This window comes from Mustela erminea, chromosome 6, assembly GCF_009829155.1.
Source record: "Mustela erminea isolate mMusErm1 chromosome 6, mMusErm1.Pri, whole genome shotgun sequence".
Classification (NCBI taxonomy): Eukaryota; Metazoa; Chordata; class Mammalia; order Carnivora; family Mustelidae; genus Mustela; species Mustela erminea.
The window spans coordinates 38,108,248-38,124,887 of NC_045619.1; the positions used below are offsets into that span (position 1 = coordinate 38,108,248).

At 35.7% G+C, this 16,640-nt stretch overlaps 1 protein-coding gene across 2 annotated transcripts in view; it reads right to left on the reverse strand.

Annotated features, from left to right (window-relative positions):
• Positions 1–16,640, reverse strand: part of PTPRQ (protein tyrosine phosphatase receptor type Q) — a 218,386-nt gene that overhangs the window by 71,151 nt on the left and 130,595 nt on the right. For both annotated transcript variants that reach the window (XM_032346908.1, XM_032346909.1), the window contains one exon: positions 63–184. In XM_032346908.1, coding sequence (XP_032202799.1) covers positions 63–184 — 122 coding nt within the window. The remainder of the gene's footprint in view (positions 1–62; positions 185–16,640) is intronic.

Genomic DNA, 16,640 nt, shown 5'->3' on the forward strand with positions numbered 1-16,640 from the left:
CAATATGTGTATCCTTAATCACTCTCTATACTGTCTTTTGCAGAAGGTAAGACACACCTTACCGATTTGACATCAACCAGATAGAATGTTGGTCCAGTGATGGTAGCAGGTTCACTCCAGCTGATGTTGATGCTAAAAGGGGATGTTGCTATTACATGTACACTTTCAGGAGGACCATCTGGAGCTGTGAAAATTGAAAATCAATTACCCTGGGACTACTGAGTTAGTCTTTGCTGCAAGATAATAATAGAAAAGGCCATGAGAAAAATATAGTGATAATGAATTAATTATACATTAATTTATAGTTTATGCGTACTAAAGGCGCTGGCAAATTGAAAGATGTAATTCCTTTCAAAACAATTACTATATATAAGAAACTTTCACACGACATATTAATGATCATAAACATATGATTTTTAAACTCAAAATAATATTTTGAAATGAAAACATTACTATTGCAAATCTTTTTGAATAAATGCTTTTATTTAAAAATAGATTGCCTAATAATGCTGTTTTAGGAAGACCTGCAGAAACATGTTTGACTACAAAAAAAGTGGAACTGGAACAAAGGAATTATGTCTAAAATTGAGTTGCTTTTATTGTTTCCACCAAGGGAGTAACATAGGAAATAGGTTTACAACTGATATTATCACAAATGTAAATTTTTCCTGAATTCATTATGACTCCACATAAATTCTTTAATTTGTCCTATTTTTATTACTTTTTTTTTATCAAGAGTGCAAAACAAGAGATAATATTTTAGGGAACTGCCTGCTAAAAACCCTTCCGTAAATTTTCAATTTGTGACTGTTATGAACTAGAAGAGTTTTTAGTACGTTAAGAAGGATTTAGTCACTGTTGATTTGATATATATTGAACTAGGGACACTGCTATTCATATCTCTGTCCTCCTATGGCCCCTAGTCAATTTCAGGGGCATTAAATACTTGGAGATAAGAATTTTCCAGTTTTTCTAATTTTTAAATCCATGTAAGCAAACATTATCAAACAAATATTGTCCCACGAATCCTGAGAAGGTATAAAGAAAAAGATTATTAAAATAGTCCTTTCCACAAATAATTTATTCTTATAAATTGTACTAGCTCAGTCAAACAAAATTTCTGGACCTTGGTTTCCTCCTTATATGTATAGTTCATAGTGTTTTAAAAGAATCGTGTATTCAAAACGTGTGAAAGTGGCCAATTAGTCTACTGTTCAGCCCATCATTGTCAATCAATACAATATGTTATAACAAAAGGCTAAGTTAAGATCAGGACAAATCAGAAATACAAAGAATCAACTGTGAGTGGGCCAAGGGCAGAGTGCTGAATACAGATGGAGCGGGGAGTTTAGGTAAAGTTGCTCAGAGGAGATGGGAATCCAATAAGCTTTGAAAGATGAGAAGGATTTCAATAATCAGAGGAATAGTTTTAGGGGCACTTCTTTGCTAAGAGGATCACAAGCATAGCCACAAAGACATAAACAGCAGGGTCCCCAGACAGACAGAATTTTATCACTGTAGAAGTGTTTTCCTTGGTAATCTTATGTTTATTATTTTATACATTCAAAAATATTGTCCTAGGAAGGAGTTCACACACTTCCTCAGACTGGCAAAGGAATTCAGGATGCAAAAAAAGATTCAGAATCCCTAAATTCAAGGAATACAGGTATCACAGACAGACCCGTGTTCATATGGTAAGGAACAAGACTCAGATGGTCTTTTGGACACTAAGGTTATTATGTTAAAGCGTTTGAAGCTCATTCTTTTTTTTTTTTTAATTTTATTTATTTATTTGACAGAGAGTGAGAGACAGTGAGAGAGGGAACACAAGCAGGGGGAGCGGCAGAGGGAGAAGCAAGCCCCCCACTCAGCAGGGAGCCCAATGTGGGGCTCCATCCCTGGGATCATGATCTGAGCTGAAGGCAGAACTTAATGACTGAGCCACCCAGGCGTCCCGTAGCTCATTCTTTAAATAATAGAATGCCACCGAAGGTTTTTGAAAAAGGAATATTTTTCTAATGATTTAGGAAGAAAACTTTAGTAGTTATACAATAGGTAGGTGCTCTGAAGCATTGAGTCCAGGGAGGCTATTTCCAAAAAGCCAAATAAGATAGGATGAGATCCTAAACTAGATTAGTGACACTGGGTATAGATGGGAGGAGATGAATCCTAGAGTCATTTAGAAAATTTAAATGAAAAACAAACAAACAAACTTGAGGCTGATTACATGTGGGTAAAAACTGACATAGAGGATGGAGCAAAAGCTAAAAGCTAGTGTTAGTACCAGGAGAATGTTGATAGAATTCATACCAACAGTATATTCAGGGGCAGATACTGGTTTAAGTAGGGATAAAACTTTGGAAGGAGATAATAATTTTGGATTTGTACTCACTGAGTCTGAGATACTTCTAAGAATTGAGAATGCCTACCTGATAATTTGAAAGATAGGCCTAGAATTAGGAAGATAGGGCCAGGATAGAAAAGAATTTTTTTTAAATTTCAGATAATTCCTTACAAATCAAGGTAGCACAAATACAGCAAGCATATCTGGTTCAAGTGAGTCACATCCTCTGAAGAGACCCAAAGGATTATTTCAGTGCTAGATAGTTATTTAAAATGTTAACAGCATGGACATTGCTGCTATGAACATTGGAATGCACAGGGCCCTTCTTTTCACTACATCTGTATCTTTGGGGTAAATACCCAGTAGTGCAATTGCTGGATCATAAGGCAGCTCTATTTTTAACTTTTTTGAGGAACCTCCACACTGTTTTCTGAAATGGCTGTACCAGCTTGCATTCCCACCAACAATGTAAGAGGGTTTCCCTTTCTCCACAACCTCTCCAACATTTGTTTTTTCTTGCCTTGTCAATTTTTGCCATTCTAACTGATATAAGGTGGTATCTCAATGTGGTTTTGATTTGAATTTCCCTGATGGCTAATGATGATGGTGATTGGTATTAAGGAGGGCACGTACTGCATGGAGCACTGGCTATTATAAGCAAACAATGAATCATGGAACACTACAGCAAAAACTAATGTTGTGCCATATGGTGACTAACAGAACATAAAAAAAAGATAAAATGTTAATAGTAGTGACAATTTTTAAACTATGAATATGTTATTGGCACTTAGAGTATGTTTCCATGAGAGATATTATGTGTGGAATTTAGGTATGCAACTCAGTCCATAAAAATGTATTTTAATAGTAGCATTAAAATATTTTTACACAATATTCAGATGTAACAATAGAGGACTCTAACAATCATATAAAAGGAAATTTCTGTGGGAAAATGCCTTTGAGGTACCAAACGTATCTTTCCGACACATACCATTTCTGACCCTTGTGCAACACTCTGTACACTAACTCAGAGATCTAGTCTGTATGGCCCAGGAAGGCATCCTGGAGAGACAGTGGAGAGAGGATGCTTCAGGATTCAGAAGTCTGATGAGCTAAGGAGCACTAATAATGATGACAAAATTGGATACATGATTTCTTTGGTAGCTAATATGGAGAAATCATGGAATCCCAGCACTTAAACATACCTGCATATCCTAACATCTTCAGTCTTTATTACTTCTAATTTTATAATCCTAGATTTATGAAGTGTCTCAAATTATAGCATAATTCATTAGATAATTACATATAACAAACGAGAGCTATGAGAGATCTGCCAGTCGCATAATCGATTGCCTTTGGATGCCCAGCAGAATAATGCACTTCATATTCAAGAGTGGCAATCCTTTTTCCTTTCCAAACTGGATGTTCCTTAGAAATGTTAAGACCACCTTAACAAGCAGCAAAATAACAAAGAGCATCCCAATGTTACATGAAGAGAGGACAGGCTTCAGGACCAGGTACACCATTACTGATCATAACCACACACTTTTCCTCACAGAGAAATCTGCTTTAAAAACAGTAAGATGGTCTGTAGTGGCCTATCTTCTGCTGCCTTTGACTCTATAAATGGGGATGAGCTGCAGTTAAGTGCAAATTTATTAAGACATCTACTAATTAATTAATAATGTTTTGTTATTTAACATTAATTAATCCTTTTGCAAAACTGGCCTTCTAGCTCTGTAAGAACCATTGTGGAAAGGAACAATTTTCTGACAGGCCACAAATTTAAAGTATACCACTTTAAAGAAAATATTTGAGGCTCCCTTTCTCTTTAGTTATATCCAAATGTTCTGTTGGCTTTTAAATTAAATTTATATGTTTAACCAACCAGCAAATATTGACTGAATACCTTCTGTGTACCAGATACTGGGAAAACACAAAAACTACAGAAGTGATGGATGTAGTTATAGACCTATCTATATAGAGTTTCTAGAATGTAACTTCTCTTCTTCACTCAACAACTATTTATTGAACACCTAATACACGATGGACATCTTTGAAGTCTGGTGGTAGAGAAGAAAACCCAAGAGATAACGATCATAGAACCTCTATTTTAGTGGAGGGAGATAAATAATATATAACATAAAAATTTAGGTCAGTTAATACTAATATGTAAGTAAATTACATATGATGTTAGGAAGTGATATAAACCATGGCAAAAAATGAAACAGGATAGTAAGAATGGGGGTGCTGATGAGAATTACTATTTTAAATATGGCAGTCAGGGCATACCTCTATAAGCAGGTGACATTAAAACAGCTTTGAAGGAGGTAAAAGAGCATGAGAATGTTTGAAGAAAGAGTGTCAAAGACAAGACTCTGGCTAATGCAAAGGCCCTGAGGCAGGATTTTGCCTGGTCTATTTTTAGGAATAACGAGGACTCCAGTGAGGCTGAAGCCAGGTAATAATGAGAGTAAGAGAGGAAATGGGAGCCAGTTTGTGTAGGGCCTTTAAGGTCAGTGTTAGGGACTTTGTAAGAACTGCTGTCAAGGGTAAAAAGAAAATGCCATAGTGTATTTTCACTATGGGGCCTAAAGGGGCCTCTAAAGATTTTGACATTCGATGTCTAACACATACCAGAAAGATAGGCCAAACTTAATTAGATCCAAAGAGGAAATATTACCTGCAGAATGTATTTCATACACCTCTATAAAGTATACCAATTCAATGGCTGTTGGGACTAACTTTTAAACCAAACTCTTGTAGCAGAAAAGCAAGATGTTACATTACTAACAAATATCACAGACGGTTTACTGATAATTTTCTGTGACTAAGAAAGTTGATGAAATTTTTCTGTGACTATGTTGATGGTCATCTGTCTTTGGAAATATTCCCAAGGAAATATGTCTATGTCTCTTCTGCTCTGTAGTTTGGGTCTTTCGGGTCTCAAGTGAAGGCCGATCCAAAACCATTTCCCAAGGGAAACCTTGGCCAATTTTGCAAGTATGTCTGTAGGCCAGTTCAGAAAGCAGTATGAAGCCTTGCTTCCAACTCTTATCTTTCATAGGAAAATGTCAACTCTGCAATCATTCCTTAAATACTAGTAATCAAGCCCTCATCAGGGAGTGTCTGCTACCCCAAGCAGAGTTGAGAGAAAAGTGACATTTAAAGATCATTCATGGCAGACACTAACCAATTGGACTACTAAATATTTTCAGTTCTGTACACTAATCAATCATTATTTTAAAAAAGACAAGGTATTTAGCCCCTTGCTGAGCTGTGCTTTAATGCCATTTCTTGAACTTTTCTCAAAGACTTTTTCTTTTTTCTTTTTTAAGAAACACTCTAAAGAACATTTGCACTTTTAATCAATCTGATAAAATTGCTTTCTTTATACAAGGTTTCTTGTGTTGAATCCACTGTGAAAATTTCTCTTAGAAGGTAGTGTATCAATCTGTATTCTTGAAGAATTAGGATATAATGATATCAGAACCCCTAAATCTATATTAAAAAAAAGTAAACACACACATCACTAAACTGATATAAGAATATATAATATGCATTTAATTGATTCTTATTTTATCTGTATAAAACAATTAAAGATAATCGTTTAATTCACAGATAATTTAAGAGAAATACATAGAATACCAAAATGCTTGTCTATTAGAAAACAGTATCAATTATTTTAATATTGTCCAAACATTATAGTGTACTTTAAAGCATATGATATTTTCAAATTTCTTTTAGGTAATATTCTTTTGGAAATTCTCAAAATTCCAAAAATACATAATAAGATATATGAGTATTTTTTTCTCTTTTATTCCAATGTGTAGTAAACTATTACTAAAATCATATAAAGGAGAATGCAAAATTAAAATTAAAAATGCCAATCAGCAAAACCAAGGAAGCTTAAAGCACTAAAGAAGTGGGGAGATGAAAATATGCCAGTTTAAAAGCTTAGTAACGTATAAGCATCTTTGGGAGACTTTGTTTGTCTCCCCATAAACTGTCACATTCTGATTTAGGATTGTTTGTGAAATGAATCTAGTCAGTAATGGGCCAAGATATCACTATACCCTTTCTCTTATAAATCACAGCAATTTACTCAGTAGGAATGATCTATCTTTATTCTCTCATTCCCCATAATCCAATCACTTCCTCTCATAAGCACTTTTCCCCTGGTTTTCACAATAATGCATTTTCTGTAACTAACAACCATCATTTCCTGATTATCATGCTTCTATCCTTGCACAGGAATGTGGGTCTTATGTGGGTCAGGGTCATCTTTCCCATCCATCTGTGTCCCCATGCTAAGTGTGTTAGCTGAAAGGTGAGTCTGGATAGACCATCATTTTGCCTCATACGTATAAGAGCTTTAAGGCCTCCTAGTCTATGCCAGTTTGATTAAGAACCATATATTTTGGTGTGTCTAATACTATACTTTCAAAATAAGCACATTCAAAGACTTATTATTATTATTAACTTTGCCTTCTGCAGATCCCCACAAAAATAATGATGAAAAATGTAGAAAATACTGAGTTTTTTAGTGCACCACACAATCGTGATGTTCCTCAAAGAATAAACATAAATAAATAAATGACTTGACAACAACTCACAACACAGAAAATCTTGAGCTCTGCACACATGTTATTTAAATTGCCTGTGTATCTATTTGGATTTAAGTTGAGCTTAAAGCTTATTTCAAGGGCCTATCTTTTAGGGTATTTTGGTTTCAGGATTTGGTAGAGTAGACTACCACATTCCTAGCTACTACATGAGGGACTCCATTCTTTCTCAACTTATACAAGTATTAGCCCCTAGGACTGTGAGTTGGCTTTGATTCAGCACACCTGGAAGAATTAGCTTTAAGTTTTACTTGTCTCTCAAGACCAGAGGAAATCTAATTGGTTGGGTGGTTTGAGTAGATTCCTTGAATTTTAAATAATTCAAGAGCATCCCAGGACACACCGTATTGGTTACAGCACTACACTAATCAGCTATCCTTCCCTGGGGCTGAATGCTTCCCTAAAGCCCTAAAGGTAGTGATCTCACTGCCTAGTACAGGACAATATGGTTGGGGTATAAAATAGTTCCTAGCATTCTATAGGACCTTAATTTTGTTTTATAGTTAGATTTTCTAACACCAAGATGGCATCACAAAGCCAAATACCATAAGCACAAGAATGTATTTAATCAGACTGTTTGATGTGTATTGAGAATGATTCATGGATGCTTATAGTATTAGACCTCACTGAATGACCATTTTCTGTGATGTGTAATGAGTAATTTTTTGAGTCATTTCAGTCTGGCTTACATTGAAAAAAATTCAAAATACAAAAAACTCTCATTTCCAACACTTACCATGCCAGGTAAGAATTAAAATATTTTAATATTAGTACTATTGCTTTTAGGATCAGATGATGCATCTTTTTCTAGACCATCAGGTTTATAAAATAACTTCCTATGATTGTGGTTCTCAAAATGGGATTTCCATACAAGCAGTATCAATAATTACCTGGGAAGTTTTTTGAAAAGCAAATTCTGAAGTCACACCCCAGATGTAACCGAATCAGAAGCCTGGGCAGGGATTAAATTACTGCTTCTGTGAGAGCTAGGGAAGCAGTGGAGGAGGGCTTGGGAGCTGGTGGTGATAAACACGGAAATGTGCATCCAGCCGATACATACTCCATAGACTGGTCTCCTCCTACCTTCCATTTATTTTAATTCTGGATAAATTACAGCAAGGCTTCTCCCTACTGTCACTCCTTCCCATTCCCAAAGTTCCCACAGTAATAATAGGCCCTTGTGTCCCATAAGAATACAGAAACTCTGTGAAGGAACCATCTGGAATAATACAGATAGGGCCATCAGCAGATCAGATGAGGCCATCACCACAGCGGAGTATTGGCACCAAGATAAATGTCCCTATTTCATCCTTCCAGTCATTATATGTGGGTAAGATAACTATGAGGTATATCAGCAAAGAGAAAAGAAACTGAAAGTGTAGTTTTGAATAGAAGTCCCTTCCAAACTATTTGGGAATGGAGATGGTGGGATTATATACTAGAAGCTTGTCTAATATCTCCAGGTCTGTTTTAGTCCCAGTTGTTGAAGTTAATAATATCACATAGTGATTATCCTTAAAATTTCTTTTAACTGTTTGGTTCTTAGTGCTTTTGCTATAAAAGACATTGCATTTGTTCATGCAAATGGGATTTCAAAGTATATTTATTTATGTTCTGGAAAACTTTCTTAAGGTTTGGCAAAAGCTTTTTTGACACTAAATATTGAATTGGATGCTTCAGCAAACAGTTTAATTTTAAATACTTACTAGTATTTCCTTTAAATTACTTTTTAACAGGATAGCTTCTCTTTGTAATCCTACTTAGCACCTCTCTGCTTCTTTTTTTTTTTTAAGATTTTATTTATTTGAGAGACCAAGAGTGACTGAGGGAGAGAGAGAGAGAAAAAGAAAGGGAGAGAGAGAGAAGGAGCAGGGGAGGGACAAAAGCAGAGGGAGAAGCAGACTCTCCACCGAGGAGGGGGCCGTATGAGGGACTTGATCCTAGGACCCTGGGATCATGGCCTGAGCTGAAGGCAGATGCCTATCTGACTGAGCCACCTGGGTGTCCCTCTCTGCTTCTTTTTTTGTGGTACTTTCATTTCACCAGGAGGCTTTGCCCAAGTCCTATTTCAGATCTAAGATCACAGACTCTACCCTAGAAATAAATGAGGTTCATGAATGAATCAATGTGTGCAAAGTTCTTAGAATAGAACCAGCATATAACACTTGATAAGCTTAGCTATTGTCATTATTTTTAACAACCCAGCAAAGGGCTCTCAGTTCAATTGTTGGTTCCAACCAAAAAGTGCCCCAGACTACCAGGTATAGCAATTATATGGTCTTTTCAGATTTGAGAGTTTTCCATAATCAAATCAGAGTTCTCCCCACTTCCTTAGTAATGCAGAAGAAAATGGATCTGAAAGTAACAAAGAATAAAGCCATTAACATCACACTTCTTTTTGAACCAAGAAAAAAAAAATCTCAGAAGAGTCCAAATAAACTCAGTGCACTATGAGATTTGAAGTTTGAGATGAGAAAGTGAGAGAATTCATTTGAATTCATTTATCATTGAAAGATAAAATACAGGTAGCTACACTTAGGGGAAAGATATTTTTTCTCATTTTTCCCCCTATGATAACCAGTCCTTCTTAACGTTAGTGATTTTAAAAGTAACTGATGATCTTTATAACATCCTTTTATTTTTAATGATTTTGCTGAGAAACATGCTCTATGTGCTTATGTAAAAGAATTTTAAAAATTTTTATTTAAACTCTGACAACTTGTTTAATAATTTGACAAAAGCTCTGAGTTAAATATATAGTTGACTTCTCTATTAAATTCCTTAATTTTATATGCTTACTATTTTGTTTTAAATTGTGATTTCACCCAAATATCTTTTCTTTGTAATCATACTTAGCAGCCCAAATTTAGACATTGTTCTCTTTTGTTTTCTTCATGGACTATCAATCTATTATGATCCCACTTTGCTATACAAATACAGTAAGTAAATTCTCTCAGTTAATCATATAGATACTGTTAATGCTTCTGAAATGGGCATATACTATTTTTCTTTATTGTTTGAAATATTTCTCAATTTATTACATGCATAATTCTTTCCTAAGTGCAGAATTCATGCTTCCTATGCTAATGACAAGGAAAAATAAAAACAATATCAGCAATATAAAATAGACTGGCTTCATGAAATAAAAGAAGCTACACATGTTCAACATGGACAGTAACTGGGAGAATTTTAATTTTGGCTATAACTATGTAAGTATTTGAAAGACAAATTATAGAAAAAAATGAAGAAAAGAATTAGTATGAATTATTTTGTAATGGAGAATTTTGACATTGATAAACTTCCACATTAAGTCCAATGCCTTCCATGAGTCCAAATGCCATAGTCATTTAATCTTAGATACTAAGTCGGCATGGAGGTAGAAACATACACAAGACATGGTCACCTAGTTGTCTCTGCTTTTTCAAAAGATTTATTTATTTATTTGAGGTGGGGAGAGAGTACACAAGTGGGAGGGGGAGAAGAAGAGAGAATCTTAAGCGGACTCCATGCAACTTGTGGAGACCAGTATGGGGCTTGATCTCAAGACCCTGAAATCATGACCTGAGCTGAAACCTTTTAGTTTCTGATGCTTAGCTGACCACACCACCTAGACACCCCAATCATCTCTGCTTTTAAGGAGCTCATAGTACCACAAACGAAGGAGAGAAAAACAATTATGAAGCAAAATATTCAGTATTTGAGAAACAGTTCTCAAGATGTGGGAGTGGAGAGAGGAACTCATAGAAGGGTTTGCAAAAGAGATGGTTGGTGTGAAATATAAAGAAAAGGAAGCTGTTTTCAAAAAACAAAAAACAAAACAAAACAAAAAACAAAAACAAACCCCACAGAAAGGACAGTGAGAAAGAATAGCAAAGATTCTGGAGCACAAAAAAAGACCAAGGGAAATGTAAGTGGAATCACAGATGACCTACCTTATACAACATACTAAAAAGTATGATTTTTATGCCACAGGAAAATGGAAACTTTAAAGATTTTAAGCAGGGCACTAACATGGTCAGATAGGTGTATTCAAAAGCTGGGTTCAGGTGGAATATAGAGGAAATGGGACCGGAAAGATCACTTAGATATTTTTTGTAATAATGCAAGAAATTAATTTTAAGAGTCTGGATTTAGAGATGTTTAACAGAGGAAAATAAATTCACGAAGTACTTAGAAGGTAACTTCAATAAGACTCACGTATGGAGTTGGGGTGGGGGATGGGAGGCGACTAGAAATAACGATTCTAGGGTGGCTGGCATGAACAATTAAATGAACAATAGTACAAGTGCACTGAAACAGTGAAAACACAGGCAGGCAAGGTTTGCTGTTGGGGGGGGGGCGGGAGGTGGGCAGTAGTAATATGGGTCTGACATGTCTGTGGAAACCTAAGCAGTCATGCTAGTAACCTCAACCTACAGCCTAGAAGAGAGATGTCCTCTTGAACTACACATTTGGGAGTCTCAGGCAACTGAATGAGAAGGCTTTCAATAGCATCTAACGAATTTCACAGAAGTACAACCATCATGTCTAGAATAAATTATATTCATTTCCTCTAGTGGCAGCAGGTTAGAGCCATTCTAAAAATTCATTGCCACCAAATGGGCTTCTTTATGTCTTGGATTATATTTTCCTATTTATTTATGACTAACATCTCTTATCTTTATATAATTGCTTCTTTATAGAAGGGATAACATCTACCTTTGTTAGATAGCACTTATCACATTCTAAGTGCATTATACCATTTAAAATAAATTAAGGAAAAAAACTGAATACATAGTAACTCAGTAACCACTTCTTATTTTTAAAAATTGTTAAGGCATATTTTGTCCTTTATTTAGTTTTTTTTTTTTCTTTTTAGATCATAAAGTTGCATTCCTTGGAAGCCTCTTTGATGAGGCATGTTTTGTTGAATTTTTTTTTTTAACCTAACAGATGTTTGGGTAGTTAAAATTCCTCATGAGTATGGTATCCTGTGGTTTTCACAACCTAAGTGTTACCCCAGGAATTTTCCTTTCTTGCTGTCTTCCAGTCCTGGTGGTCTATAGGAGATGCACATTATGAGAGTCTCATTTCATTCCATACTAATTTCACACCCACACTCTTTTAAAGTTGTACATTTCCTCAGCATTATAAGCACTTATTGTGCACCATGGAGATATTTAGCAGCTTTCCATTCGACATTCCTCCTCCACACACAACTCAAATGGCTTTTGAGTATAAAGGCAATCAGAAAAAAAGAGATGAGTAAAATAATCTGCAAGACTTTAATGTCTCAAGTTAAATATTTCTGCCATTTGTAATTTTTGTGATTATGTTTGTATCTATACACACTCAGCATGAAGTAGAGAGTTATGGCTATTATACAGATGACTTAAGGAGAAAAGCAATTTGGCTTCAATTATCTAGATCAGAGTATGTGGGAGAAAGAAATGTTAGCTTGAGTTGGCTGAATATTGTTTCCTTTCTTCACTCTAGTTTACAGTGGTAGATTCAAATGCAGAAAGTACCTCAATTTAATTCTCAGTTCACATTCTAGCTTTGCTCCCTAAATCTTGATTTGAGTACTCTTCCTTATGAGTTCAAAGAGAGAGAATACTACATATTTTCTTATTCTACAAGCCATTTCAGAATGTTTTACAATATTTATTATTCAGACAATATTTAATGTTCAATGTTATTATTTATTAATAATAAATAAATATTAATGGTAATAAAATTATTATTCTAATAATTTTAGAATTATTTAATTTTTGTATTTTGAATTCAGAGTTTTAAAAAAGTCAATATCAAACTAGCCATCAATTTCTAGCTCCTTATTTAGAATCTCCAGGCTTTGATATGAGGGTCCATTACTAAGCGCTTCTGTGCAACTCAATGCCATTAGAAATGCATACATATGAAATAGCGATTTGTACTAATTTATATTGTTGTTTATTCTTTACTATCATTGAGAGAAACAGTTCATTTTCATCATTTTATCTTCTTACATGAGATTATGAAACAACATAACACTTTTTTGAATAATGACTATACAAAATATTAATTTTCTTCATTCAGATTACTTTTTATGTTTGTAAAAGGTCTTTAATACTTTTCATCTTTAATATTCAGAATAAATGCTACTTATTTTTTATCTTAAAAGCATTACTGTTTATCAATATTTTTGTTGCTGGACTATTTTAATTTATTTTATTCTTTTTTTTTAAAGATTTTATTTACTTATTTGAGAGAGAAAGTGAGAGAGCACATGAGCAGGTACAGAGGAGGAAGAAGTAGACTCCTAGCTTTGCAGGGAGCCCGATGTGGGGCTCAATCTGTGGACCCCAGGATCATGACCTGAGCTGAAGGAAGACACTTAACTGACTGAGCCACCTAATTTCTTTTATTATTATTATTTTTTAAGATTTCATTTATTCATTTGACAGAGATCACAAGTAGGCAGAGAAGCAGGAAGAGAGAGAGAGGAGGAAACAGGCTCCCTGCTGAGCAGAGAGCCAGATGTGGGGCTCGATCCCAAGACCCTGGGATCACAACCCGAGCCGAAAGCAGAGGCTTTAAACCACTGAGCCACCTAGGTGCCCCTATTTTATTCTTGTATTATATGTTAGTTCTCTGTATATATTATTTGGCAATAATATGTATCGTGTCTTTTTGTCTTTCATATCAAGTACAATCCCAGATGATCTCTCCTGGGCTTAATATAATAAATAAAACTTTTCTCTCACTGTACAATTATGAAATTCAGATATATATGTATGCATACGTGTATAAATATATATGCATATGCCATTCAGAAAAAAATGTCTTTTCCATTCTGAGACAAAAAGGGGTAACCAACTCATTCTCGTTCTCATAATTATACAATTATTCCCACACATATGAATACTCAGATGAAAAGCTAGTAAGTTTGCAAATGCCAAGAAAAATCATTTGTCTATTGTCACAAATTCTGAAATATATAAACCTTTTTAATTTTCTCTCTAAATCACAGTGGCAGGAAGGCAGTTTCCATGTATCCTCTGGAACTAAGATAGGAAAAAAATTTTTTTTCTACTGATAAATATCAGAGTAGAAAATCAGCTCTCGAGCAGAAAGAAAAAGAGGAAGGGAAAAGGATTAGTATAGACAACCTACTTATATACTGATAAACAGCTTCATACCAGTATTCATACAAGCAAGCTTCATACAAGCAAGTATTCTCTGATGGCGAATTCAAATTGTGGCAGTGAGATACTAGATCCAGGGAGAAGAATGGTACCAGATAAAAGACAAACTAGAGCTTTGTAGACAGGCTCTCTGTGAATTAGTCATCAAGTAAAGACCTGGAAACTGGGGTGAAGAGAAGCCAAGATTACTTTCTCCATTGCATCAGGAACGAGCCAACCAACAAACCACCAATGACAAAGGGACTTATCCTGCTAAAACCAGGAAAGTAACACTTCAAAAAAAAAAAAAAAAAAAAAAAGCTCATGCTGATTGTGAAAAGTTTGCAATACTCTACCATTATTCCTTTAGACCAAAATGAACAAAATAGAGTAGCAGGAAATTGAAAATGAGCTAGTGGGTCGATCACGGATCTAAAACGGGGTGGTAAGGAGGAGGGGAGACTAGGGTAGAGGCAATGACATTCAAATGGAAAAATTCCTAAATTTTCAAATTAAGAACGTGAGAGTCCTTAAAAACTTAGCTTTGCAGTTTCATTGAGCAGATTCTGAATTAATCATTTTAATTATCATTTTATGCTAATTGAACATCTATCATTATGTCTAGAGTGCTTGAAGAGATGAGGCATCCAGAAAATCTACTTGCTGGCTCACGGTAGGAGGTAAAAGCAGGTACCATCCAAGTGAGATGATGGTAAGGAATGGGATGGGAAACCTCAGTGTCAGGGTGGGAATCCTCAGTGTCTAAATCCTCAGACCCTCAGCGCAGGCAGAAGGTCTATTTTAACTAAAGGTTCCAAAGCTGCTGTCCACAGGCCAGATCGGGGCTACAGATGTGTTTAGTTTGAACTATTAAATGATTTTTTAAAAAGATTTTATTTATTTATTTGACAGAGAGAGAAATCACAAGTAGGCAGAGAGGCAGGCAGAGAAAGAGGAGGGAGCAGGCTCCCTGCTGAACAGAGAACCGAATGTGGGGCTTGATCCCAGGGCCCTGAGATCATGACCTGAGCCGAAGGCAGAGGCTTAACCCACTGAGCCACCCAGGTGCCCCACCCAGGTGCCTCTTAAATAATTTTAAATTAAAAAAAAAAAAAAAGTCACAAGCAAGAAACTGTTTTCACATTTAAAAAAAAAAATCTAAATTTCCTGTTTCTCTGAAAACATCAGAAGTCCTAATAGCATGATCTATTGGACAGTAATAAGCCTTTAGGTAGCACATTCTCTGTTAATTTGTCAGTTTCCACCACCCCCAATTGCCTTACATCAGCCTGCTTCATTCATTTTAGCACCCCTACAGTTAACTTCCAGTTGCTCGGGACCTTAAAGTTTATTCATTCAGTCAATGTCCCATTTTTTTTTTTTAAGATTTTATTTTTTATTTGAGAGAGAGAGAGAAAGAGAGAGAATGGGGGGTGCACATGCATGTACACATAAGTAGGGGGAGGGGCAAAGGGAGAAGCAGACTCCCCATCGAGCAAGGAGCCCAACTAGGGGCTCAATCTGAGGACCCTGGGGTCATGACCTGAGCCGAAGGCAGACACTTAACTGACTGAACCACCCAGGTGCCCCAGTCAGTGTCACACTTTTTAGTCAAATCTTCATTTGTGATTTTCCACACTGATGCAACTAAAGTCCCTAGTTTTTCCTACATTCTTATCACTAAGCATGTATTTCTGTTTTCTAGTTAATTGGATTAGAATAGTTACTTCTTCTCAAATCCAACAGATTCAAAATAACCATGGTTACTGACTAAACCCAATCCAAATATGATTTTTCCGTTTTCTTTTTTTCTTTTCTGTGTTACGGCGCTATCATCCTCAGTATCACCTGAACTAGAAAATAGTTCATTCCCCTACCCACTTTAGCTTACTCAATCAATTTCACTTACTTAGGAAATATTAATAGAGTACCTACTCTTACCAGGCACCATTCTCTAGGCAATAAGAGATAGCAATGGTCAAGACAGATTCTAAAAACAAACAAAAATAAAAAGCAATTGCATATTTATAAACGCTCATTTAGATAACATGACATTCTAGAAAAAGACTGCAAAGCTACTTTAGGTTGGGTGGTCGGGAAAATCCATTCTGAGTAGGAATCATTTAAATAGAGGTATACATTATGAGAAGCTGCCCCTGCAAAGCTAGAGGTGAAAGAACATTCCAGTCAAAAGGAACAGGGGATGCAAAGGCCCAAGTTCTGGGAGTTTAGTGTGTTCAAGCAACAGAAAAAATGTCTTGTGTGAATGATGAGTAATGGTTAAGAGGGAAAGTAGCTATGGATGAGGTTAGGGTGTTAGGTAAGGGCCAGGTCATGCAAATCATGTTAAGAGATTTGAGTTTGGGATGCCCAGGTAGGTCAGTCAGTTAAGCATCTGCCTTCAGCTCAGGTCAGGATCCCAGAGTTCTAGGATCGAGTCCCTCATCCGGCTCCTTGCTCAGCTGGGAGACTGTTTCTCCCTCTGCCTGTCTCTCCACCTGCTCGTTCTCTCTCTCTCTCTTTCTGACA